The sequence below is a fragment of the Branchiostoma lanceolatum genome, chromosome 2 (genome assembly GCF_035083965.1).
Source record: "Branchiostoma lanceolatum isolate klBraLanc5 chromosome 2, klBraLanc5.hap2, whole genome shotgun sequence".
Lineage (NCBI taxonomy): Eukaryota > Metazoa > Chordata > Leptocardii > Amphioxiformes > Branchiostomatidae > Branchiostoma > Branchiostoma lanceolatum.
Genome location: NC_089723.1, coordinates 37,127,376 through 37,151,821, shown reverse-complemented (window position 1 = coordinate 37,151,821; position 24,446 = coordinate 37,127,376). Strand labels below are relative to the sequence as shown.

General features: G+C 40.7%; 3 protein-coding genes across 3 annotated transcripts; 1 reads left to right on the top strand and 2 right to left on the bottom strand.

The window, feature by feature from the left end:
- Positions 1–1,392: 1,392 nt before the first annotated feature.
- LOC136427040 (serine-rich adhesin for platelets-like) lies at positions 1,393–17,488 on the bottom strand. The gene is made up of 14 exons (XM_066415759.1): positions 17,334–17,488; positions 14,010–14,687; positions 13,254–13,469; positions 12,682–12,810; positions 11,992–12,086; positions 11,354–11,503; positions 10,502–10,635; positions 9,234–9,462; positions 8,544–8,929; positions 6,307–6,548; positions 3,983–4,107; positions 3,457–3,646; positions 2,592–2,820; positions 1,393–2,060 (listed from the first exon to the last, which is right to left on the bottom strand). The coding sequence occupies exons 2-14, from the start codon at positions 14,659–14,661 to the stop codon at positions 1,937–1,939; spliced, it is 2,901 nt and encodes a 966-aa protein (XP_066271856.1). The 5' UTR covers positions 14,662–14,687; positions 17,334–17,488; the 3' UTR covers positions 1,393–1,936.
- A 471-nt stretch (positions 17,489–17,959) lies between these two features.
- On the top strand, positions 17,960–19,005 carry LOC136428925 (protein C3orf33-like). Its single transcript, XM_066418759.1, has one exon. It carries the CDS (start codon positions 17,989–17,991, stop codon positions 18,814–18,816), a length of 828 nt encoding a protein of 275 aa, XP_066274856.1. The 5' UTR covers positions 17,960–17,988; the 3' UTR covers positions 18,817–19,005.
- Positions 18,979–24,296, bottom strand: LOC136427039 (nucleoporin NUP42-like). The gene is made up of 10 exons (XM_066415758.1): positions 24,258–24,296; positions 23,416–23,554; positions 22,693–22,875; positions 22,124–22,253; positions 21,682–21,776; positions 21,255–21,331; positions 20,785–20,871; positions 20,327–20,406; positions 20,120–20,172; positions 18,979–19,791 (listed from the first exon to the last, which is right to left on the bottom strand). Exons 1-10 carry the CDS (start codon positions 24,294–24,296, stop codon positions 19,253–19,255), a joined length of 1,422 nt encoding a protein of 473 aa, XP_066271855.1. The 3' UTR covers positions 18,979–19,252.
- Between the last annotated feature and the right edge of the window lie 150 nt (positions 24,297–24,446).

Below are 24,446 nucleotides of genomic sequence, written 5' to 3'. Positions count from 1 at the left end.
AAAGTCCCTCACTGTAAACAATCTTTTGTTATGTTTAGCCATACCTAGTATGGCTAAACATATTGTTTTTACTCATGTTTCTTCTTCTTCTTCTCCTCCTCCTCCTCCTGTCAAATCTTCAAATCGATTCATCTCTGTCATTTTTTGACCAAATGACCTGAAATTTGGTACAGAGGTAATGTAGGCAAAAACCAATGTGCGTTTTTTTTTCCTTTTTTTGATATTGACCTTGAAAGTGATTTTATTGAGGTTTTTAGGCTATTTTTAGCATATCTTGGCCTCCTGCGCCCTGGTATTTCAACCGAATGACCTGAAATTTGCTGTATATGTGGCTTGAACAAATATTTAAAGGACTACATTCCCATTTTTGGCATACATATATTCAAAACGATTTATTTTGGGCTTTCTTGACAATATTTGCCACTTCTGTCACTTTCAATACTACATATGACCTAAAGGTCATTGACCCCAAGTGCCTTGCACCTGGCCTTGCATGCCTGTTAGCCTTGCGACCACCTGATTGGACAATTGGGTTAATCTAATTATCTTGCATTCCTGGCGCAGGTGTGCTAGTATTCATGCCGAATATGGTATGGGAATTCCTAGGACATGTGATTACATGGCTTTGTTCACTCTTTTTTTAACAAAGATACACATCTCCAGTTCCTATGTATTAAACCAAAATAATGTGAAATCTGGTATGTGTCTGCCTTGGTCATGTACACAGGCCCTCATTCAAATGTTTGGCATACAGCCTTTCAAAACGATTTTTTAAACAAAGAATTTTTTCGTTTCGTTATTTTCAACCCAAAGTACATTCAAAGAAAGGGGTGTCACATTTTTATATTTCACCCATACTATTGCTGAAATATGTTGTTTTTGGTCATTTCCTTCTTCTCCTGTCAAATCTTCATATGTATACTATGGAAAACGTCATTCTTCCCTGGGGTTGATCTTTTTTAATTCAATTTTGAACTGGGTTGATTATGCGCAAGAGTGTAATTTTCAGCGGATATTTTTCGACTGGTTTACATGGAAATGGCACGGAATATCCCATTCTTGCAAGGGGAGGATTCTTTAATTATTTCTTTCAATTTTGAGCTGGAATGATTATGAAAAAGTCCATTTGTTAGCAGAAGTGTATTTGTTAATCAATAAGTGGATATGGTTGTGGACTGGTCCATATTGTGTTGAGGTGCTACTGGAAGACTCAATTTTGGACTGGGGTGATTCATTTTTTTAGTGCAAGTATTTTAGAATGGTCCATTGTTATTTTGGGAGAGTCCATTTTTTGCATGGCGAGGAGTATGGCTAAACATGCTGTATTTGCCCGCAAATGTTGCCTTTCTAGTTTCCATTATTCTCTCTACCAGAAATATCACAATGACTTCATTCAATTTGGCTCTTCTAACTTCTACCCATAGAATCCTGACAAATATATTGACTTTTTCTTGGGGGCCTGCATACAGAGTTTACTGTACAGTTAGTGTAATCAGCTATTAGATGCTGCCTTCCTGAATTGAGCATTGGCAGTACCCCCCATGCAGGACCCTTCTCTAGCTGAAAGATTACAAAACCTGCATTAAAATCAGACATCTAGAATCTACAACGTCTGAAAAATATCTTGATTTGTTGTTACCGTCCATCTTGTTTCTGTATAGTCTGTATTACAGTCCCTTTGTAGTATCAATGCAGTCACATTCGTCATATGTCATCATACAATTTTGATGCAGACTGCGGCGGAACCAAACGCCTTCAAGGATCTAAGGCAGCCTTTTCCGAAACATTAGGCTAAAATTAGTACGACACATGCTTGACTACCTCAAGAATGCCCGCAGTTTGCGATCGGCGTACTATCGCAAATTGAGGTTATTCTCGAGGTACGCACGACGTACATGTATGAGACTGGGCCTTAAGATACCAGCTGTTGTTCTGGCTACATGACGACACACGTCCTTGACTCGTTCCTGGACTGACTGCGGGAAGCCTGCATGTCCCTCTCAGCCTGCTCCTGGGCCTCCCGGCTCTGCTGCTTAGCCAGCTGGAACAGGGCTTCCTCCCTAAACAAACAAGATAAGATTAAAAAATGGCACTATAAATCTGGAAAAACACTATAACTCTGGAATACATAGAATATGATGGCATAGCTTTAGAGGGAAACTTGACTTGTTAGAATAGATCATGACAATCACATAGTTCCCAATCTATACAATGCAAGACTAGGTCAGTTCGAAATTCTCTAGAACTCTATATTAATTTTGGATGCTGAATTCTCAAATTTTCTCTTGGCCCCTCCAATGAACATCTCATTTCAAGATAAAATCATAAGGGAGGAGAGAGTATGTTGCCCTGGATGCCAGACTGTTTCCAAGACCAATGTAGGCCAGCTCCAGGGCTAACATGCCCAGAGTTGCACAGGGTCTTACTATGAGGGGCTGTAGTAACATGTCCTGTGTAGACCCTGGAAACAGTCTGGCACCCAGGCTAAGACTCAATGTGTGTAGAGGTGGACAAGATAATTTTAGAGGGCCTCAGGTTTACAAGGCAATGGTTGGATGTAAACTATGATGTAAACTATTAGTCAGTCTGACCTGTCAGCCCTGGACACAGTCCTTGCTGGTGATGGAGGCTGTGCTTCCTTGGTAGGGGTGGTCTTCCTCGGCGTGCTGTGGGCCTTAGGCTGCTCGTCTGCACTCGGCTTCCCCTCAAACTGCATGGTGCGCCCTCCCTGGGTGCGCACGGTCTCATACAAGTGTTCATCCGGGTCGCTCTCAGTTTCCGAGTCACTGTTTTCAGAACTGCTGCTGTCTGCAGAGGTATCTGTGAGGGGATGGAAATGATGGGAGTTAGACTTAGAGTTAGACAGATGTGTAATTTGGTAACCTCCTTATTAGGCTCCATGCATGAGTCTGACTTTTTTTTGGCTGATAAGGTGGGTTTTTTTCTGATGGCCGGGCATAAGAAACGGAGTACAAGTAAAAGTGATCTGCCATCAGAAAAAAAGCAAATTATTAGCTGAGTCGTAGAGCCTTCTAAGCAGGCTAGCAATTTGAAATGAATATTTGAAAAAACTGCAATATCAAGATATAAAAAGGTATCGGTGTAAAGAAGTTGCTTCAATGCAAAGACATGAGGACAGATACATGAGGGAAAGGCATGCAGTACAGACAAATGTTCACACACATTTTCATTCTTCCTTCTGTAAACTACCACATTCCATCTCCAGCCACACTGACCAATCACAACACTCACACTGACCAATCACAACACTCATACTGACCAATCACAACCCTGATCAATCACAAACCTGACACTGACCAATCACGACACTGACCAAACACAAGCACAACCAATCACAACCCTGACACTGATCAATCACAACTCTGACAAACTTCATCCTTTCAACAGTCTGTGACTGTGAAACCGTGAAGGTCAAATGCAGTAAAGACCTCTGACCTTCAGTTGCATCATCATGCAACCTGTTCTGACTTGACCTGTGCCCTCCGACCCCTGGACTGTTGTGGAACCTGACAGTGCGGTTTGTGACAGTTCTCTCCTGTACCGTGGTTTCCCTGATGGTCATTCTTCTACTTCTCGACTGCCTTCTGCCCACTGAAGACTGGGGCTGTCTGTGTTTGGCCAGTTTCTTTTGATACACAAGATTACAACTCAGCTTGAAAGTCCATCTGTTGGTTGAAATTATTCTAAAGCAAAGTTGAAATTACAGTCTGTTCAACTTAGCGTCAGCCAGATTACAACTACAGTATAATATCATGCATTTACATTGCAAATTCGTATCTGATAGCAAAAGTTGCAAAACCGTGAATTACATACAGTCAAAACTGCCCAAGAATAGCACCCAGGAAACCAATAAAATGTGGTCTATGTATTCTGTAGAAGAATTTCTTTAACAAGGCAATAATTATAGCAATATGACATATTATCCCTGTGATGCTGTCCTTAGTAATGTACAATGTCATACCCTTTTATGAGGAAACAGTCTAAGGTAGGCCTGCCAGAACCTGAGGCGCGGGCCGACTCGTGGCACCAAGCTCCTCATGGCACCGTAGTGGAGCACCAAGAAGGCCGTACCATCTATGTCCTGTTCTGCAGGGAGGTTATGAACAAGGTAAAGGTAGTCCCATTTTTGAGGCTGTAGGGGCAGTGGTTTTTTATTCACTGTATCTAATAGTGGCAAGAGCCCATCCCTCTCCTTCCACCGCCTCTTACCTCCACAACTGTTGGGTATCCATTTTCAAACCAGGATGGAGTGTAGCCTGTATTTACACAAGCTCTCGGCCGAAGGTTACTGACCCCCACCCACACAGGACTGGCTGGCCACTAGGAGTGCGATTTGTCAGGCTAGATGGAGTGTAAATTTTCAGGCACTTCTACTGAGGATCGTTGGACAACTACAACAGAACATTTTATACTCCTGTCAGCATATTTAAGCTATGGATTACTTTCCAATTTGAGTAAAAGCCAAGGAATGGTCGAGAATATAATACCAGGATGTCAATTCAAAAATACTTGAAATCTTCAAACAGTCATTGTGGTTTTATTTTTGTGGCTTTCGTGGTGACAGGTCTCAAACGTCAATTTATGACACTGCGAATATGTCCCCTTGAAAGACTAGCTTTACTACAGAATTTTTTTAACCATGAAATACTGTGAAATCCTGCCTTTCCCTCCTCCACATGAATTTTAAAGCATTGCAATAGATTGCTTTCCAATTTGCATAAAGGCCAAAGGTATACTCAGCTTCAAAAATACTGGTGTATATGAGCCAAACAACAAAAGGATTGCAGGCGTATAATCTATCATATCTGAATAACCTTCTCAGTCATAGCGGCACATTTTGTGGGAAGCCATGGTATTTACACGAGGCTATCACAGGGCATTAACAGATTGATACTTCATCTATTATTCATAAGTCATGTGTATAAATAAAGCCGAAATTGTTTGTACTTTCTCAGGGGAGCTGAAAAATATGTGCAATATCAACATTATAGTAGATGTAGAATACAGTACTGTAAGTCCTGAAACATTAGTGGTAATTTTCGCAGTTTTCTTTGTGACCCTGTGACACCACAAGTTTGTGTTTTCTGTACATTCAGTAGTATATCAGTCTGTACTACAGAACTGTTTCAAACGCGAACTTCAAACAAGGAGAGGAACCTCCTTTCGATTTCTAATGCCAAATTTAGTCCCTGCAAAAATTACTGACTTTACATGAAGCACTGAATCATTTAATTTTAAGCAGTTTGCATCATTTAGCAACTTCAGTTGGTAATCCTTATTTTATTGAGTAAATCACTGGCAGTCTTTTGGAGAAATAAACCTACCACTTTTGCCCTGACCAAAATTCAACCCATGACTCATGAGACATGTTTGTAGAAAACAGCGTATAATGTATGTTACTCGCTTCCTTCTACTTCCTTTACTTTAAAATGAAAACTGAACTTATTACTCTAGTCACCTTACCAAGACTTAGTGGACATGCACAATTAATTTCAACTATCTATGGTGACCCTAAACCATCATTACATACAGCAATACATTAAAAACTCAACTCCAGTTGGTGCTTACCTTGAAATATTGGAACCAAGTCACGAAAATTGTTCTCTGACAGCCAGATACAAATATCATCCACTGACTTTCTGTAGAAAATCTCTTCATTTTGACTTCTACCTTCCATCTATGTTGATTTTAAGGAACTACAATATGCGACTCAATGTTTTTACGGTTTACACTTAAAAGCATGACTCATTAAATATTAATGTGTACATTATATAAATAGGGAGACATTATGTTACCACTGTGATAGGTGTCTTATTCATTTTTAAAAGGTGCCTGTAGCAGTAACTGCATATATTAGGAAAACTTGTAGCTCAAGAGCTCACATTCTAGGTGACCATGGCCTAGCAAGTCTTCAGATATGCTGCTGTGTGTCTCCCATTGTAAACTGCACTTAGCTGTTCTGCATTAAACGAGCAACCTCTTTGTTCATGGTAAAGCCATAACGACTTGACTTTGTGGATGACAACATTTGGACACCAATAAAAAACACACACACATACATACACTGTGTCACATACAATATCATACACAGAAACACACATATGCAAACACACAGACGTGTTCCGGAGGTCTCTTCTAAAGCTTCATTCACTCCCACATCACCGTGCCCACATTCTAACTTCCACACATAGCAAAATGGAGAAAAAAGAAGAACATAAAGGAGCTGAGAAAGTTTGTGATGGAAATGATTTAGAAGAAAAGTCATAAATCCAACAATAGCCAAACCTGTTCCAGAGGTTTCTTCCTCTTCCTTCTCCCCCTTCTTCGCTGGCTCCGCGGGTCGCTGTGCGTTCTTGTGTTTGGACGACATCGCGTAGACGGGGAGGTCAGCGTTGTCCCCGGAGGTCACCCTGCTGACGTCGGCAGGGGTCATGTAAGTGTTATCGAGGGCAGAGGTCGCGGAGGTGTCTAGGGTGGACATGGGACTGTCTACAAGAGGTGCGGGGAGGGTGGGGGGCATGCCGGCCCTGGGGGAGGGGAAACACGTCGTGCATAAAAAAACAAGAAGAAAAAAACAGAAAAAGTGCCATGCAGCAAAGCAAATGTATGGGTTTGTAACTTCTAAAGACATGCTGTCCACAGACAAGCAAACAAACACACACAGTGCATATATATCATTAAAAAAAATTATGTATTTTGAGCATAAAAAAGGAGAGAAAAATAAAACACACAAAAAAGTACCATGCTTTGAAGCATGTGTGTGTGAGTGTGTAAGTTCTCAAACTGTCCATAAACAAGCAAATACCCACAAACACATAACCTTCTTGGCAAAGGTACAAAAAATATAAATAGAACCATGCTGTAATGTATGAGTGCAAAATGGTGATGTCAGATGCTCTTTTGGCATCCAAGATAAACCAACCAGTAGCAAATATAAGCAAACAGAAGAAGTGATATAGAAAGATCAGAGTTACCATCTATTAGGTAACAAGAGCTTTTAAAAAAAGCTGGCGTTTCGGCTACGTTTATAAGTGTGAATTGTCTTTTCCCTTTACTTGAAGTAAAATCTGCCAGAGGAAGTCACTCAAGGGCTGTTCAGTCTATAAGAAAAATTGTCATTTTGGGAAATGAGTACTGTTTTAATAGAGAAAGGCAGATTGGGGAAAGCAATTTTGAAGTTACGTCACTTAACTTAAGTGCTTTTGAAAAAGCTGGTCTTGGCCTACAACTTGTACTTATTTGTAAAATGTATAATAGGCTCATTATAAAAGCTATCAATGTAATTATGTACATGGCACGCAATAAAACATAAAATTTGAAAAAGCACCATTGAATCATCAGCACTATGGTAATTAAGTGAAATAGAAGTTCATAACAGCTAAGGTTCTATCTAAAATGACTACCAAATGTCAAACAAATCAACAGCTACCTCATCCGTATTATTCTGGTTTCCGCATTTACAACATTTCTTCCTTATTTTCCTGGGTAATTTTGCTAAAATTCATGAAAATTCCCATAGTTTTGTGCCGAGGGGCGCCACTTTCCACGTCCGTGTTGTCTGAATGAAGTCGATACTGAACAATGGAGCATTTGCTACTGTAACAAAGAATCGCTGTTTTGCAAACAACATCAAGAGCCTCTGTTTACATCGGGGATAGAAGTTTAGTGGCGAGTGTTTTGCAAGAATCATCTTACCGCGCATAGGAGCCGCTGCACGGTATTTTCCATTACAATGAACAGAAAAATTCGAATGCCGGGTTTGGAATCTATGAAGTCCTGTTCATAAGACAAAGGCCTTGTATATATTAAATGAATATTTAAAAATAACAAATATAAAATATTTCTTTATTTATTAATGAAAAAAAATGATATTCATAAATATGATATTGATAGATTAATATAATATCAATATATATTTTTGATATTCAATATCTAAAAAGAAAAAAAAAATCCATGCACGGAGACGAACCCGGATCTTCTGGGTCCGAAGTGCTTCGCGTTGCCAGATCGGCCAAGCTGCGGTACGTAACTATTCACTCTGGACGTAATGCTATAACCTCACTATATGGTATCATTTATGCCGATTTTTGGTCGTTTTCTTGACGAAATCATTTTTTTTCTTCTGCAATCTTGTGGAATAGATGTAATATGGTCATTTTTCAGGATATCAAAGTCCGAAACCACAATGCAATGATATTTCCGAACAGTTGTAGCAGTTACATGCGGTCGCCGTCCTGTGTCACATGCAAATCTAGCCTGCCTGCATTTTCGTGCTCTCTTGCCATATAAGGCAACGGCTATACAAGGATTTGAGAACGTATTGCCATATAAGGTCTTATTGTGTGCGACACAGTGTTGAACCAAGCTTCCCTGGTTCCTTCCTTCTCCTTGCTTGAAGGTAAAAGCCAGGACAATGCGTTTCGGCGCACATGCGCCGAAACGCAAAAACACTTGACACTAGGTGTTGGGATCAATAAAGAGATGGCTGACAGAACATTAAGGGTATGTCGTTTCATACTCACTTGACTGTTGTGTTCGGGGTTGTCGTCTGTGTCCCGTTGAGCGCCTTTTGGTACTCCTTCCTCACTGCCGCCTTCCCTTCACTCTCACTCTCACTTTCACTCTCAGACGACCCGCTGTCTGAAGACGAGAGAGCGGACGTCTCGGAGGAAGACTGCTGCGAGGTTTGACCGTTGACTTCCAGTGACGGAACGTCTGGATGGCCACCTTTACGCCTGCCTTGCACACCTCCTTCCTTGCTTTCTATTGCCTTCCCTCGACTTGTGGGAATGACATCATCATAGCCGTCTTCTTCGACATAACTGGTGTGGTACTCTCTTCTTGCCTTGTAGGCCAGGTCCGGTTCATCGAAGGCAGTGTTCGCGCCACGGGCGTCGGATACACTTGCCTAGATACAACAAGATACAAGAAAACTTCAATGGAAATCGCAGTGTTGCCACTTAATTAGAACCATTGTACAATCACACAGAAACATTTGGATAGACGACACAATATCATTGGATGTCATATGTATACATATGACCTTAAATCTGACATTTTAAGTTAAGTAACACAGACAGTATCTAAAATTGGTGTATCTTGTTACTAACATGTACATCCGCAACATCAGCTTGTCTGCCTGGCACTCCACCATTTATTGTCTTGTTGCAATTTTCAAAATAAAGATTTCATATTTACATTTACATCTATACACTTACATTTACCTTAGCAGGTGTGCGTTCAACAGTCGCCACCGTGGAAGCAGACGAGGGGTGGAGACCGTTGTTTTTCGACCTCTTCTTCTTGGCATCGAACAGGGACAGGTCTGCGTCAGAGTCGTATGTAGCGATGCCTCGGGCGACCGTCTGCACGTTGTGCATGGAGCCCTGGTTGGTGGAGTCGGAGAAGCTGCGTTCCCTTTTTACATATCGTTTTGGTTTCCTGTAAGAAGAGACAAAAGGGCAATCAGAGATGGCAGACTTCAACCCCATACTTGCTCTTGACACTTTGTCTAATCAAGCCCTCATTTATTTGTTATTAAGTTTCGTCTGATTTCAATTGTAAAATTTTAGGCTTCACAGGACTTTATTGCTACAAGCAAACGTTTTGAAACATAGTACAGGTGTGTTATTATATTGATTGTTTGTTTGTTAGTTAGTTTGTATTGGACGACCTTATTGCTGTTTCTTATTGTTATCATATCTATGTAAGTTGTAATGTTTATACCCAGAGATATTTAATATTAGCGATAGCTAGAGTGCATCATCTCTATGTCCTGTATATTTTTCTGTTGTTTAATTAAAAAAAACCCAAAAAAACAATGGTAGAACATGATAGACACTGCACAGACACACGTGTACACGAACACACAAACACGGACAGAACAATACTTCCCTCCCTTGGGGGTGAAGTAATAAATGTAATGTAAACAGAAAAACCACAATTTTCAACTGTGGTTTCTAAGATTTATATTAGGAAGAAAGGAAAGGTTTGTCTACATTAAATTTGGTGCTCTTCAAAAGTTGCAGGAAGATGATTCATTTTGGTGACATTGGTGTTTCTTACAACTGTTACAGTAGGTATAACTCACACGTCGATGACGGTTAGACGTCCAGGTAAGGTGTAACATTACAAAATACAAAAAAGATCATTCTCAGTCACTGATGAAAGACAGTGGAATGTTATCTGAAACATCTGACTCTTTTTAAGAGAATCCAGTTCTTCAATTCATTTTGAATCATATAACTCACACTCTTCCGTTTGATAATGAAGAAAAAAAGGTCCAAATTAACCGTCTCCCTGCTGCCTAACTCCTTAACCTTCTCCCTGCTGCCTAACTATGGAACCAGTACAGAATTGGGAGCCAAACGGCTATAGCTACATCGGAGTGCTAAAGGTTAACCAACACATATTTGGTTCCCAACAGCTACCTTATTTTTCATCTTATTAATGAAGAATGAAGGTTAAGAACTGGGCGTACCTCTTCCCGGAATCTGTCCTGGAATATTTCTTGTCCCTCCCGGGGTCTGAGCGGGGGGACTCGGAGGTGATGGACTCGTCCACGTGGTGGGCGACGGAACCATTCTTACTCTGCGAGGACACAGGTCTCTTCTCCTAGAAGACAGACATGTCAAATTAGCCATGAAAAACACCTATAATAGGTACATTGTTCATTTGTTCATTCAGACTTTTCGCTCGTTCTCATTTAAATGTACGCATTTTGTAAGTTCCGTTACTGTTTGAAGTAAGACGTTCCTGACATCAAGATATGCCACATAAGACGTTCCTGACATTAGGTGCCAAACTGTCATTTTTAAAAGCCAGAAAAGTTTTAAGTCGTCATAAAAATGACAGTTTGGCACCTAATGTCAGGAACGTCTTACTTCAAACGGTGATGGAAGTTACAAAATGTGTACATTTGAATGACTGAACGAGCGTTTTGTGGTGCCTGTTGGCACATAGGGTAGCAAGTTTCCTTGACTTTTTACTTCCCTTCTGAAATACAGGTGCAGCCCCAACCAAGATGTCCTGACCCCGGATTGAACTGTTACATACATCAAACAGTTTTAGATTACCACTTTCTGCAAAAAAGGATAGAAAAGTGAGATATTGCACAAAGTAAATCATGAAACTTTAAATTGCAGTGGTTTTATATTCACAGTTTTTGCATTGGCCTCTCTTCCGCAAATTCAATTGAATTATAAAAATCATACAAATTATAATTGACACCTAAATTATACATTTCCAATGTATTATCACTGTACTTCAGAAAACCCTCCCACTGCAAAATAAATCCACTGCAAAATAAATTGATTTAAAGTAGCGTACATACCACGCTTGAAGTGATTTTTCTTTCCTTCCCAGGGTGCCTTGGGCTGTCCCCGACCTTGAGCTGGTATTTGAGGGCATCCGTCAGTTTTCCCACAATCCTCTCCTGCGCCTGGCTGTTTGGGTCCTTCAGTCTGGTCAGGAGAGCCAGCGCCTGTTGGAGGCAACAATTTCACATGTTAACATTCCTTAAACTTTTAGAACTTTAATTTTGACCAGATAATACTCTTATCAAATATACTGTACATTGAATGGAATGCTCCTACAGCCCTGTAGCTGCTTACCTCCATCAAGATATTGCAAGGCAAACCAAAACTAAATTGGGAACGATAAAACTTTGATGAACATTCAAAGTACATTTAAACGTCATCCACTCTCTCGTTGAACCCCTATACCTAATTGAAAAGTGTGATGGGTTCTTAGTGTGTTCAAGGTGTGGCTCTTTTCAAACACAGGACCTCCGGCTTCATGTCCAACCTGAAAGGCCATCCCCAACCATAGCTAGGTACTCATTTAAGTTCAGTCGAGTCAGTTGATAGGTGTAAAAACTACACTGTAGCCTGATGGGGATTTGAACCTAGAAATTGACTTGATTTTAGCTTCTAAGTCAACAACCCTAACCACAAGGCCATGATGCTTTACCTGTTTGTAGCTGGCTATTGCTCTCTCTGGGTTCCCCATCCGGAAGTGGACTGCTCCTAGTCCCTCATGGGCCTGCCATTGACCATGCTTGTCCCCTATTCAAAATAACAGACAATGGTTAGGGGACAAACCAACAGCAAGATATTGCTTTAAAAAAATAGTACAGCATACTGTACAACTTAACTTTCTCCCTGCTACATAACTTGATCTGTAACCTGTAGAGAATGCGTTGCCAAACGGCTACAGTGTGCTAAAGGATAAGTAGCATTATGCTCTTGTCATAAAACAATTTGTTAAGACCTCTCCTTAAAGTTTAAAAGAAGTCATCAGCAAAACCTTAATGAAAATCTAAAATTATTTGATAGCTCATATGAAAGAGTCAAGACTTTGCATGTTTGTTCCTTTGTTTACTGTCTTTCTTTGTTCTTTGAATTCTTCCATATTCTATTTCTAGATGATGATGATTTGGCTTTTATTCAAATTTTCAAAATGTAAGTCTGTACACTCGTCAACTAAGAACATATTATGCTACATCAGCTGAACTGCACTGCTGACAATATGATAGACTAAGTTTGGATGATACGAATGGTTAAACCTAAAGACAATTTCTGAAACATCATATATTCTTTCTTAGATTTGTTTCTACATCTAGTCTACTTTCTACAAGTTTCCAAGCCTGGCGTAGCCTACCTGTGTCCTTTGCTGCCTGTAGCGCATGTAGAAAGGCCTCTCCGGCTGCATCGTTGTCGTTGACCTGGCTGAAGGCGTAGGCCAGGTTACAGAAGCAGTGGCCCTGGGCCTGTCTGTTTCCCAGGTCATCTGGAAGGGACACAATAACATTTACAACTAGAAATACTATAAAACAAGTTACTTTCACAGAAGAACTTTTCTTCAAATAACATGTCTTTAAGCTTGAAATTCTATAGTCTTCTATATATCAGTTTCTGTTATCAAAGTCTATAGTGGACCATGAAAGCTACTCTGAAGTCCTAGATGAAACATATTGAGATAAAACATCTGACAATTTTACAGAAAAAGCTCAGGAGTGAAACTTGTTTTGCATATTCAGTCAAACCTGTGAAAGTGACTATAAGAGAGGTGGTCATATAAGGACCATCTGGCCAATGTGACCCCCTTTCTGGTGGTCAATTAGATGATTTTTTCCATTTACACAAGCCACAAAGACCAGAAATTTATTGGTCCCGAGTGGTCTTCTTGGGCAGTTTTGACTTTATTAAAAAGACATATCCAAAAGTTCTTACTGTGTAGTTTTGCTGCAGCCTCGTGGAAGCTGATGGCCCTCTGGTACTCCCCACAGGAGTTGTACACGGCGCCCAGGTTCTGTAGGAGCACGGCTTCACGCTTCTGGTCACCGTTTGGGCCGCGGGTTAGCGGCAGGGCCAGCTCAAAACACTCCACAGCCTTGCTGAAGGCCTTAGCTGACGTGTAGGTCATCCCCAAGTCATTGTACAGTTTACCTGTGGAAAGAAACAGCAAGAATTGACGATTGAAGTTATCATAAATCTTGAAATGTATGCAGTGGTTTTATTTTGAGTTCGCGGTTTTCATGGTGACAGTGTGAATAATTATGCGTTTCCAATTTGTATTATTTCAATTCAAACTTTGAATTTTGCAAGAATCACAGAATAATGAGCAGCAGCTGCTAGAACACCCAGACATAAACTTAAAACTTTAATAAAGGATTTATAGCCAATGATAAAGCTGACATCCAATATCATTATGTAATATTACCTACCCCTGCGTCAGGGAACCCCGCAGCAGTATAATATAATACTGGATACTACTACTACTACTACTAATAATAATTCATAATTCAAATCACAAATATGGCTTAATACTACGATGTGAATATACTTAATTGCATGTGTCAGTGAATATAGAATATTTTGTTTATTCTTGTCCCTGCTGCCTATCCCCATAACCAATATACATGTACATTTGGTGCCAAATGGCTGCCTTAGCAGGCTGAAGGTAAAAACATACAGAAAAGTCCTTACCTAGCACTTCCCCCTCCTTCATATCTCCACAGACTTCCCGACACCTGTCCAGGGCATCCTCACACTCCGGAACCCTCCTGGACTCCAGCAGGCAGGTCGCCTGGAAGTTCAGCGCCAGGGCTTGCCTCTCCACGTCTTCCGCTCTCTCGTACATCATCGCGGCCTGGCCGTGGCACTTCGCGGCCTGGGAGGACTTGTTCAAGTTCGTGTACGTAAAAGCGAGTTTTGTCAACGCCTCCCCCTCTATGAGAGGGTTTCCTCCGTCCTTCCCGTAAGCCTCTATCGCTTGCTCGTAGTACCGGATTGCTTCGTCGTACCTCCGCATTTGGTCGTACCCAAGGCCGAGGTTGTAGTAGAGGTCAGAGTTCGACTGCTGTTCGTTTTCATCGTCCTTTGACGGGAGCGCTCGCAGTAGAAGTTCTAGCCCACGCTGAGGCTGGCCCATGGCGATGTACACGGCGCCCAAGTTGAAAGCACATGCCCGTTCGGTGTACTTCTCCTCCAGAAGAACTGATTTCTCGTAGGCAGCAGCGAACGCCTGCAGTGCCTTGTCCTGTTCACCGTTGTTGAGCTCTTCGTTCCCGAGTTGTGTGCATTTGTCTATCTCGCCGCTCAGTGAGCTAATATTATCCTGTGGAAGTGGCATCTTCATGGTATCACTGGGGCTTCACTGCGCACCTGTATCGAGAGAGATATAATTTTGTTTGGTTGATTGAGATTTTGATACAATTATGAATAAAAGGTAAGAAAACTAAGAACTCAAATTTAACTTCAACTTCAACTTAGATTACCCCCAGATGACCCCGCGAGGGGCAAAGTAGGGTGGGTGGGGTGGGTAGGAGGTTGCAGGCTAAGGCGGACAGGCCTCCAGCCTGGCACGGTAAGACTCAACAGTATAAGATCTGTGATACCTACACTTCAAGCACCTATATCTATCTATATCTATTTATAAATCTGTATTAAATATGAAATTGTGTTTTTCATACCATAAAAGGTACAAAGAAGATGATTTGACATTTTGGCATTGACATTTAAAAGACTCTTCCTATGCATGCGAATGTTTGAGTCCTTTGCTCTTGGGAATACCATTGGTACTCTAATCTTGGTTGCCATGGTAGCAGTTTGTTTTGCCACACCTGACCTTCACGTCATGACCTCGTCAGGTGGGAGAAGTGCAGAACGGCAAACCCTGTATCCTAGCAACAGCCAATCAGAGGCTTAAGACCTGAGTCTCTCGGTTTGTCCTGATTCTATCAAGAACCCGCAAGAATTCCTCGGCCACGTAGAAAAGACGTTTCTGTCATACGTCACTCATAGTTGCTGATGCCAAAACATTCATTGCAAACACCAACAGATTTTAACACAGAAAGATATCTACAAACATGAGCAGTCAAAAGTAATGCAGCAGTATCAGATAATACGTAACGTAGTACCAGTTCTGCCTACTTTGGGGTCATGTAAACATGTCGAAGTCACATAACAACAGTGTGTTTTATTCAAAAGCAAGTTCTCATGTGCACTGAAGAATAAGAGCCACATACTAGTAAGTATCCTGAGTCATGTCTCTACTTTATACCAAAATATGCCTTGCTTGCAAATGTAACCTTTTGAGGTATAGAAATAAATCTCTTGAACTTTGCTCTCTTCTTATTTATTGTTAGTCTATTGACACAAATTTGCATCACTTGGGAACGTGTCAATAAGCAAAAACAATGTCAGCTCACTTTGAAATTACGACCTTATAATTTTACCTGTCACTTTAGATAAAAAGAATGTAATTATCATAAGGGTTTAGCTGGACTTTCACTTTCATTTGAGTCTTCAAGTAATAGCATTTTGATTCTTTAAAAGGGGGAACATATAGCCTACAGTTGACAATTCTGAGACAAGAACAACCAGTCATGCAAGCCTTAATTATAAGTTGATATTTCAAAGAACTTCAAGATCAAAGGAGAGCCTCTATCAGAACAGAGTCTATGTTTTATACCACTACACAAGACCAACAACACAACAATTGATATCTGCATGTAACGTGACAATATTGTTGGTTGTGTATGTTATTATATGATTAGTGCTAGATGTGTTTTTAGATTTTAGTATCAGGGATAACTGAAAAACAGGCTTGTTGTCTGAGTGTATTTTCCATGTATAAATAGATAAATAAATGAAATGAAACAATAAATAGAACAGCAGGAAGGGGGTCACAAAAAGGGTTGTTGTTGCTCGAAACCAAGTTACAGAATCGTGGATGAGGGAACTTGATATAATTTCCCTTTGGTCTTTAGGAATTACTCAGCCCCCAGCAGGCGTGATCTAGTTTCCACACCTGATGAAAGGAACCCATTGTTTAGGTGCTACAGGCAGACACCTGAGTACAAAGGCACGCAGGTAACGCAATCTTCTAAACAGGGCCATGCTGGAATGTGGCAAATGGGAGGTGCTGTCTGCTTTCATGCCTCTAGTCTAGACTAAAGCAAAGCAAAATCTGATTGTGTAGACTAAGTAATACAGTTAAAAGTTCTTCAGTATGACCAAGAAATGACTGTATCTTCTTGACAACTGTCACGAATGTGATTCACAAAACAACAAGACTACAAAGTTTGAACTGATAAATGACGAAACCAGTTCAAGCAAAAACATTTTCATTTATCATTACTTAACGAAATTAATGATAATAAATACTAATATAAATACTGAAATCAATTATCTACATGTAGCACAAGAGGAGTTACTACTAGTGCTGATTTAATAGTGTCCAAAATCCATCAATGCCAACCCTAAAATCAGATACTAAATACATAACTACATACAACATGTACATAATATTACCTATTAGAAAAACTAGTGATAGACAACACACAGGTGTCAATTGTAATTTGTACCAGAGCTCGAAAACAGATCAACAGCTTCTTACTTCATAAACATTCGGTACAAAAGGTCGATTTAGAGGTGAAAGTCTGTCTGCCAAACAACAAACAGTTTTCAGTTTGGGACAAATATCAAATAAGCAGAAGCCAACAAGTCAAAGATATTTCACTGCTTGACAGTAGTCTCTTACTCTTTTATATATACTCACGAAGTTCGAAACGTTGCCCACTTGAAGAATTGATTTCTGAATCTACCAAGACAGGAAGATAAGAAGTCAAAACAACAGACAAAGAAGGTGATCAGCGGATCTACAGAATCAATCAATAGAAATACCGAACAATAACCCATTCCTTGACATGAAACATGCGAACCGATCATAGGTCGACCACAGCTCGCACACGACTCTAGAACACACAGAATTTCTCACAGTAATCGGCAGCGGAAAACACTACTCACCTCCAAAATTATAGTTCAGACGATCGTTTGGTGTCGAAAGATGTTACAGAAGATCGATCATTGACGTGCAAAGGTGTAAAACTGTTGCTCATGACCAGTAGCGCACCTGCATGTTACAGATTGTTTTGTCTCTGCGTGACGTAGCAGGTTGGCAACGAAGGGAGGGGGGACCGTTAACACTAAGGGGGATCTGTCTTTCACTCTTCTAGACCAAAAAGTCATGATTGTGATATTATAATCTTCATAAAAGTAACTGACCACTTCTTTTAATCAACCAATATCTGTGATATGAATGGTTTAAAACATTTGATATGAAAAAAACGTCAACATCTGATGTTAACGATTTACCCCCAACTTCTGGCTGATCGAGCGCAAACCGGTTGCATGATGGGTAATATCCAAGATGGCCGCGCCCTGTCACAAATTTCGAACGTTCAAGGCAAGGATGAGTTTCCCTCACGTTTTCAGTCACTTACGGGCAATGGGATTATAGAGCTGATGACAATTGATCGAGTGCACAACGTTTAAATGGAATTTGAATATTTTCCCCCTGAAGTCGAATCAAGATTGAAATTTCGGGCTATACGGATGGTACTTGTTGCACCCCCCTCCCAGTATTGAAGCGATTTTGTTTTTTGGAGAGACACTGTAAAACATGGCTGAAAACAAAGACAAGGATACTGGAAAAAGCACGGCGTACAGAGCAGCTTACTTCAACACGCTCACACACTACTTGGATACACATGTGAATGCTGTGCGGAATATCTCCACCATGCTTGCCATTGCGGGTTTTGCCTTTGCAGCTCGAGGTGTCCGCCTTTTCAACAAGTTTTACTCTGTTGCGGACATTCCCCCTCAGTTCATACAGAAGAACGTGAGACTACAGGGGAAGGTGGTCCACGTTAAAGACCAGCATCTCCGAGTTGAACACATCCCCATACTGTATCTCAGGATACCCTTTCTGATGAAGAGACGTGAAGGCTCCATAGGTGTGCATCTTGCAGGTGTGAAGTTTGAGGAAGGTGCGGTCGAGTGGCTCAAGGAGAATGTGCATACAAAGGGAGTTTTCTTCACGATGCTTCAAGTCAATTCAAGTCAGCAGCTGGACTGTGTTGTTACAGCACGGAGACCAGGATGGCGGGGACTCTTCTCTAGTATGTGTTTGAACGAAGAGCTTGTACGACATGGCTTGGGTAAGGTAGCTCCTATAGAAGGCATGCAAGTTGGAGCCACGTATGTGAAGCTGACGAAGAAACTGCTCAGAGCAGAACTTGTTGCAGAGAGGAAAAGACGCGGGGTGTGGACAGAACCTACTGTATTTGAAAGGTACAAGGCCAAGTATGACAATGCAAAGGAAGACATGATGACGGCAGTGCAAAGGAGAAAGAAGGCAGTGGTTGAAGCTGGAAGAGTTTTGGCGTCACCTGCATCATTGTTAAAGAGTCTTTGGACATTTGCCTCTAAGAAATTCAGAAGAGAGTAACATTGGTACTATACAATCATGGAACTTGTGATGGTCAGAAAAGTGGAATTGATTATGAATCCAAGGGTCAGTGAGTTGAAGTGGAGTGTCAAAAAAATGTGTACCTCAGTCTGTACTGTTCTCTTTATTCATTATCACACAGTCAAACTGTTTGAAAGTATGAAAAATAAAGTTTATTGTTCTCAGTAAGCATTTCTGTGTCTTTTTTTAAAGGCCATTTCTGGAGCTAGAAAAATTTAGGAAGATATATATTAGACATACTTCCCAATATTGAGCAATGGTAAAGCAACCACAGTCAAACCCAGACAAGTGACCACCTCTACATCTGGCCATTTTTTACATTGACACAAGTATTAAGAATATAAAGTGACTACATGTCCACATAGACCAGATTTAATACAATTACAAATGTAGTCCTTTTCTTTAGTTGGTTGTTTTAACAAAACTCCCTTGGCGGTGGCCTTGTTGGAACCCTCCCTATTGTAAAAGTCGCTGCTTTGAATTGTTCCAGTTCTTCTGGCGTGAGTTTGTCCGTTGGAGTGTATCTAATATCATCTGTCCCTGCAGCCGTCTGTCCTGTTGCAGCTGCAGTGTTTGTTGCAGCACCGAATCCTGCACTTGCTGCAGCAGAACTCCCACCATAACCTGTAGCTCCAAACCCAGCACTGGGTTTTGTCCCACCAAAGCCTGTGTTCTGTGTCACGGTACTGGAACTGCCAAACACATTGGCCTGGCTCCCTGCACTGCCAAACCCGAAGCCAGTTGTAGGGGCTTGACTTGGCTGTCCGAAGATTCCCGCACCAGCTGGAGTGGTCGATGCAGCAGCTCCAAAGGTCCCACCTGATGATGAGGTACCAAAGGCAGATGCTGTTCCAGCTGGGGCACTTCCCAAAGGACTGCTCCCAAAACCTGTACTGGGTGCAGAGCCTTGTCCAAAACCTGTGGTAGCCATGCTGGCAGAGGATCCAAATCCACCTAAAATAGAACAATTGGGTATGAATTTGTAGGTCCTCTGCTATGATATTTTTTACCACATCTCTCCAAGTGATTTCAGCTTTACATTTTGAAGAAGCAAAAGATACCCACAGCAAATAAAGGACCTCTTTCAATAAATCCTAACATGCTGATGAAAAATAAATTTTTGCACATGTAATGTTACAGTCAGCATGAGTTTTTATCCTCAATTTTATAAAGCCTCTATGTTTGCATCTTACACATTATTCCTTCATTCATGTCATGTCATGTTCTTAATTTCATGTTTGTTCCTTACAACATCAAATGCACATGCTGTCCATGGTCCTACCTTGTGCTTGACTGTTGCCTCCGAAGAAACCACTACTTCCACCACTGACTTGGCTGTGGATAAAAAGAACAAACCTTTAGAACACTAGTACCTGGCTATAGTGGTACTGAGAAATTATGGTAATTTAGCAGTGCCTCTAAAACAACATCATGATGTGCAGTAAAACCTGAAAAAAAGTTCAAATTTTGGGATGATATTGTTTTATACCTGGGTGCTGAAAAGCCGCCAAAACCTTGCTGGCTCCCTCCAAACACTGACTGGCTGCTGCTGCCTTGTAGTTCAGCAATCTGGAAAAATATGACAAAATTAAATTTACACAAATCTAATTTTTGCTGTTTGTTTGCTAAAACATAATATTTCAGCCTCCAACACGAAGTGCTTCAAGAAAAATATTTATTGAACTGCACTCAAATAGTGAAATAGTGCTGTATAAAAATCATGGACTAATTCTAGGATGACTTGAACTTGTGGAGTGTGTCAGTTGACAGTACTTAATAGGTATAACTTAAAAAAACCGAAGTGTTAAGTACTGAAAGTCAGCATTATCAAAGTTTGAGTACTGTTACAGTATTGACACCTGTGGTTATGAGACTTCTCATATATGGTTACCAACTAATGAACTTGAAGTAGATTATGATGGTCACGCAAACACATGTAAAACTTACAATTTGTGCCTTGACATTGATATCTGGTCTCCTGTACTGGTCCTTCTTGTCCTTGTATTTCTTCATCATCTGGGTCATCCCTTCCACCTGTGTAAACATTCACATACACATTTCATCATTATCAAATCAAATCTTTCAATGTATTCAAGGTATAAGGGTGGTGCACCTCAACTTTAGGTACAAAACCTCAAGTCAGAGATGCCAAGCAAAGGCATTTATTTATCTAGCTTTCAAACGGATGAAAATTCAGTACAGATACTGCTATCAATTGAGTACATGTATTTGTGACAAGGGCATGACAGAATGACATTGCTTTAGAACAGAAGCAAACTCCATTGAAGGGTTAACGATAAACACACATATCTACTGTCAGAAAAGAACTTAATTAAATAAACAAAACAACCAAACTTCATTAATCAGTTCTTATCTTAGTGTTAGTATTTGAAGCAAACATCAAGGACCCTACATACATAGTTGCTGAATGTTCCAGCAGCCTGAGCTTGGTATGCCTCCCATCGAACTTCTTCGACAGAGATATCTTCAAAACCTACATGTAAGGACAAAGAATTGATAATTGTTAGTTAATAAAAGTTCAAAAACAGCATTTGTTACAAAATGGCATGGTTACATTTGCCGCAGAATTTCTAAGCAGGGTGTGTTATAACTAACTGCCAACTAGGATCTAAGACAGTCTTTTTGGTAACAAAACAGCTAAACTTTGTAGGACACATGCATGTCTATCCAAAGCATATGCATGCCCTTGTACAACGGCGTATATGACTTGGACCCTTAGTCAAAAGGACCCCATGTTGTGGTTACTGACTTTCTTTAAGATCTCAAAGGTACATGTAGTTGTCAAAGTGGTGACTGAACTAATTAATAATTCACAAAACGTACCCAGTATACTTTTCAGGTCCTTGGTGTAGCAGTAACAAGAGAATGGCCACATCCTGGAGGCATCCCAGATCTCCATATCCTTCACAATTGTTTCTCTGCAAAGTTATAAAATTCTGGTAAGTTAAATCAAAGAACTTCCTACAATGTACCTTTAAATTTAAGAGACCACCTGGTGGTCCAAATTGAACTTTTTTTCAACTGTCCAACTCTTTGTCAGAGAACAACCAACCACTTCTATTTATAATGTATTTTATTTTTGTGACATCACATTATGCAGATAGAACATGTGATTCTGTGAGTAGTAGACTGGAGTTGGACAGTAGTGTTGGAGATAACAGTTCGATATCGCTTTAGACTGATTTCTGAAAAACAAAGATGAACTTTCAAATCAACTGAATTCTGGCTGAATAGATCGACCGGAGCACACATTTGCACAACTTACATTATTTGTTCTGGTGTTGGGTCTCCATCCTTTGTGGACAACGTATCAAACTTGTTCTGACTCTTGAAACCGAAAGACTGTTGGCTCTGCTGCCCTCCAAATCCTTTTTGTCGACCAAAGGAGCCTCCGCCTGTAAAAACAACACATCTGTCAAGCATTCCATGATCCTACAACTACAAGTGTTGCAGTTTGAATTTTATTTATTCGTTTGGCTGTATTTATAAGTTTAAATTTACAGCACACGTTTCAACAGAGTAGTAAACACTTTTTATATTGTTCTGATTTTTCTGTTCATGTTATTGCAACTGCTATCTTTTAGACAATCCATGGAGAGAGGTCAATCTGGGGCAAAGGGACTCATCACTTTACTGTCTTTCAATGCAAGTGCCTGGAAGCACCGTTTGAGCAATCAGCAACACACAACTTCTTACTCATTTTGCAGCAGATTACATGCCATATGAACTCAATGCTAGACTCAGTCTCTCAAAGCCTTGACATAATTTTTTTGTTGTGTACTCTGGTGGACCCATTGCAGAATAATTAAGGTATCCACCGTTAAGGTCACATACCTCCAAAACCTCCTTTTTGTCCTCCACCAAACCCACTGCCACCACCACCTCCGCCACCAAAGCCCCCTCCCCTGGAGTCATAGTCTCCTCCATAGCTGCCCCCACCGTAACCCCCCCTCTGTCCTCCTCTGCCACCGCGCTGACCACCTCCACCATAACTACCACCCCCACCTCCATAACCACCTAAAGCAAACAAACAGTACTTTTGTTCATTCACTTTTCTGCACCTTTTCATGAAAACACAGAAGAACTTTACAGAAGAACTTTATTGCACGACTATTGTAGCAGGTACAAAGTATGGCAACAACAGTTAACATAGAACAAAACATAAGTACGGAATAAAACTACTCACTACAACAAAATGACTATCTTAGGTTTTACACATGTGACCACATAAAAAGGTAAGGTAAAGCAGTCATCCTCAAATAACACAATTATCGAGAAGAGTGGGGGTGACCCGGTGTGCTTGGCCAAAAATGCGAGCTGTGGCGAGGCCATATTGCACTACCACTAGCTACTTCAAAAAGCATCATGCTTCTCCTCAATTGAGCCATTTTTGGCCAAGCACACTGGGTCACCCCTGCTCTTCTCGATAAGTGTGTTGGGTTCTTTTACGTGCAGAGGTTTGACTCTTGGGGCTTATGCCCGAAGCTCCCTCATACACAGGGCTGACGGCTTTACGTCACCATCTGAAATGACGAATGCAATCCCTTACATACTGACAAGGAAGCGGTACAACAGGGATTACAACAACTACCTCGCTGTCCACTGCCCCCATAACTGCCTCGCTGACCGCCGCCGCTGTATCCTCCCCGCTGTCCACCGCCCCCGTACCCTCCACTGTAAGACTGCTGCTGGTAGGCTTCAAAGAAGCAAAGGTTTTTCTTCTTTATCAAATGTAACCATCAAAGAGAACACAAAGAATGAATAGATAAATAAAACAAATGGTTTCAAAAATTATATATTAAACAAATACGTGTCCGCTGTCTTTATCAATTATAGCACTTGGTGATCAACGCCGCACGTTGACGGTTATACAAAGCTGTCTTTGAGGGAACAACAGGTGGACATCGTAGCTTTGGAAACATTCTGTTAGATCAGATCTAGGTCACATGGTCTTCACTTTTTATATTCTTCAAATCAGACACAGTCCTGAAGATATCATGGATTTTCTACTCAGCGAAAAAGATAATTTGTGCACTTCTACATAAAACATTTGCACTTATAAAACATGAATACAACAGGTTTTTGTAAAACATGAATATAACAAGTTTTTGTTACAAGGCATGCTCCCGTCAACTAACAGAAAAAATCTGAATTCTACATTTCCTACCTTGTCCAGCCCCTTGTCGAAGATTCTACTTTACGCTACGAGTATTTTTCCGCCCCCCTCCCCATATTTGTGATATCGAAACCTACCTTGCCCACGAGGATGCTCGTTAAAACATCTGCTTCCGAATTTACAATTACCCTGTTGATAAAACCTACACACAACCATCGTCCTTTTTCTTTGTAGCCCCTGAACGGAACAACCAAAACGTGTATTTCATAGAAATCTGTCAAACTTTCGTTCGCAGTTCACATTTTGTTTCGATTGCCGCCATCTTTGATGCAATAGATAGAAAATAGCATCATATTTGTTAGAGCATTTTTTGTGACGTCAAAAAGAGATTAAAACGTGAGGAACAAGCGTTTTATGACAAAAGCTTTTTGTTATATACATTAACGAATGTGTCTATGCTGCAAGAGGAAAA